Genomic DNA, 1,100 nt, shown 5'->3' on the forward strand with positions numbered 1-1,100 from the left:
CGCCTTCCCCTCCCGAGGCCGCTCCCGCGGTTGTGGCCCCCCCCCCGTCCCGGGCTGGCCGTGGTTGACGGGCGGCCGCCCGTCCGGGCAACCTCGTAGCTGCTGCCGCCGCGAGCCTTCTCTTCCGGCGGCCTGAAGCAGCAGCGCGGCCGCGCCCTGGCAGCCGAGCTCCCCGCCGGCCTTCGGAGCCCCGATTAAGACGGCTTTTCTCGTAACGCCGCCGTCCTTCTCACCGGCAGCGACTCCCCGCCCTACGCCAGGCACGCAGGACACACCGGCACGCCGAAGCCTGCCCTTCGCCCGCTGCCAGCTCGGGCCCCCTGCGCTGCGGAGGGCAGGTAAGACGAGCTTCGACCACCTCTCCTCGCAACGGCCGCGACCCAAGGTAGCAGCGGCCGGCTAGTGCCGATTCCTGGCTCTGCTGGAGGGTCTCTGGCCACCCCCCCGCCCCAGAGCAGCAGCACGGGAAAAGCCGTCTGAAGCCACCTCGGGTCACCACGGGAAAGCCCTTCTGGCTGCTACCGCACCCTCTGCCGCTTCCCGCCTCTGCCCGCCGACTCGCACCTAAACGCGACATCTGTGGAGAGAAACTGCCTATCCCGACTCCCCCCCCCCCCCCAGGAATAATCCCCTGGGGCTCTAACAGCTGCTACAGATCGCCCGGCGACTGAAGAGCTCGAGTGAGACGTTTTATTGTTGGGTTTGGTTTTTTCCCCCAGCATGTGAGGAAACGCGTGGCGCGAGGAGACCGACGGTCGCTCCGTTTCTCGCTCCCGCGCATCCCGCCAGCGCTAGACGCGGGAGCGCCACCCCCACCCCCCGTAACCCGGCTCCCCGCCCCGGAGGCTGCTGGCAGTGCTGCGCTGCTCGGGGGTCGCCGGCAGCCGCCCGCAAGCGCCGCTTCCCAGACCTGGGCACAAAAGGCGGTGCCGGCTGCCGGGCGGGCGCTGCCGACGCGCCGCGCGCTCCTCAGCTGGGGCTTGCCCGCTCCCCGCCCGGGAGGAAGTGACGTACCTGGAGGCGGAACAGAGCCGGTTCGAGGGGCGCCGAGGCGGCCATGGCGGTTGCGGGCGCCGCGGGGCGGAGTCCGTCGCGGGGCC

At 71.6% G+C, this 1,100-nt stretch overlaps 1 protein-coding gene across 5 annotated transcripts in view; it reads right to left on the reverse strand.

Annotated features, from left to right (window-relative positions):
- The window catches only part of C2CD2L (C2CD2-like), a 33,588-nt gene extending 32,510 nt beyond the window's left edge, over positions 1-1,078 (reverse strand). For all 5 annotated transcript variants that reach the window (XM_010574927.1, XM_010574926.1, XM_010574924.1 and 2 more), the window contains exon 1: positions 1,015-1,078. In XM_010574927.1, the coding sequence (XP_010573229.1) occupies positions 1,015-1,059 (45 nt within the window). In that variant the 5' untranslated portion in view covers positions 1,060-1,078. The remainder of the gene's footprint in view (positions 1-1,014) is intronic.
- Positions 1,079-1,100: the final 22 nt, after the last annotated feature.

This window comes from Haliaeetus leucocephalus, unplaced genomic scaffold (genome assembly GCF_000737465.1).
Source record: "Haliaeetus leucocephalus isolate CR32 unplaced genomic scaffold, Haliaeetus_leucocephalus-4.0 Scaffold450, whole genome shotgun sequence".
Classification (NCBI taxonomy): domain Eukaryota; kingdom Metazoa; phylum Chordata; class Aves; order Accipitriformes; family Accipitridae; genus Haliaeetus; species Haliaeetus leucocephalus.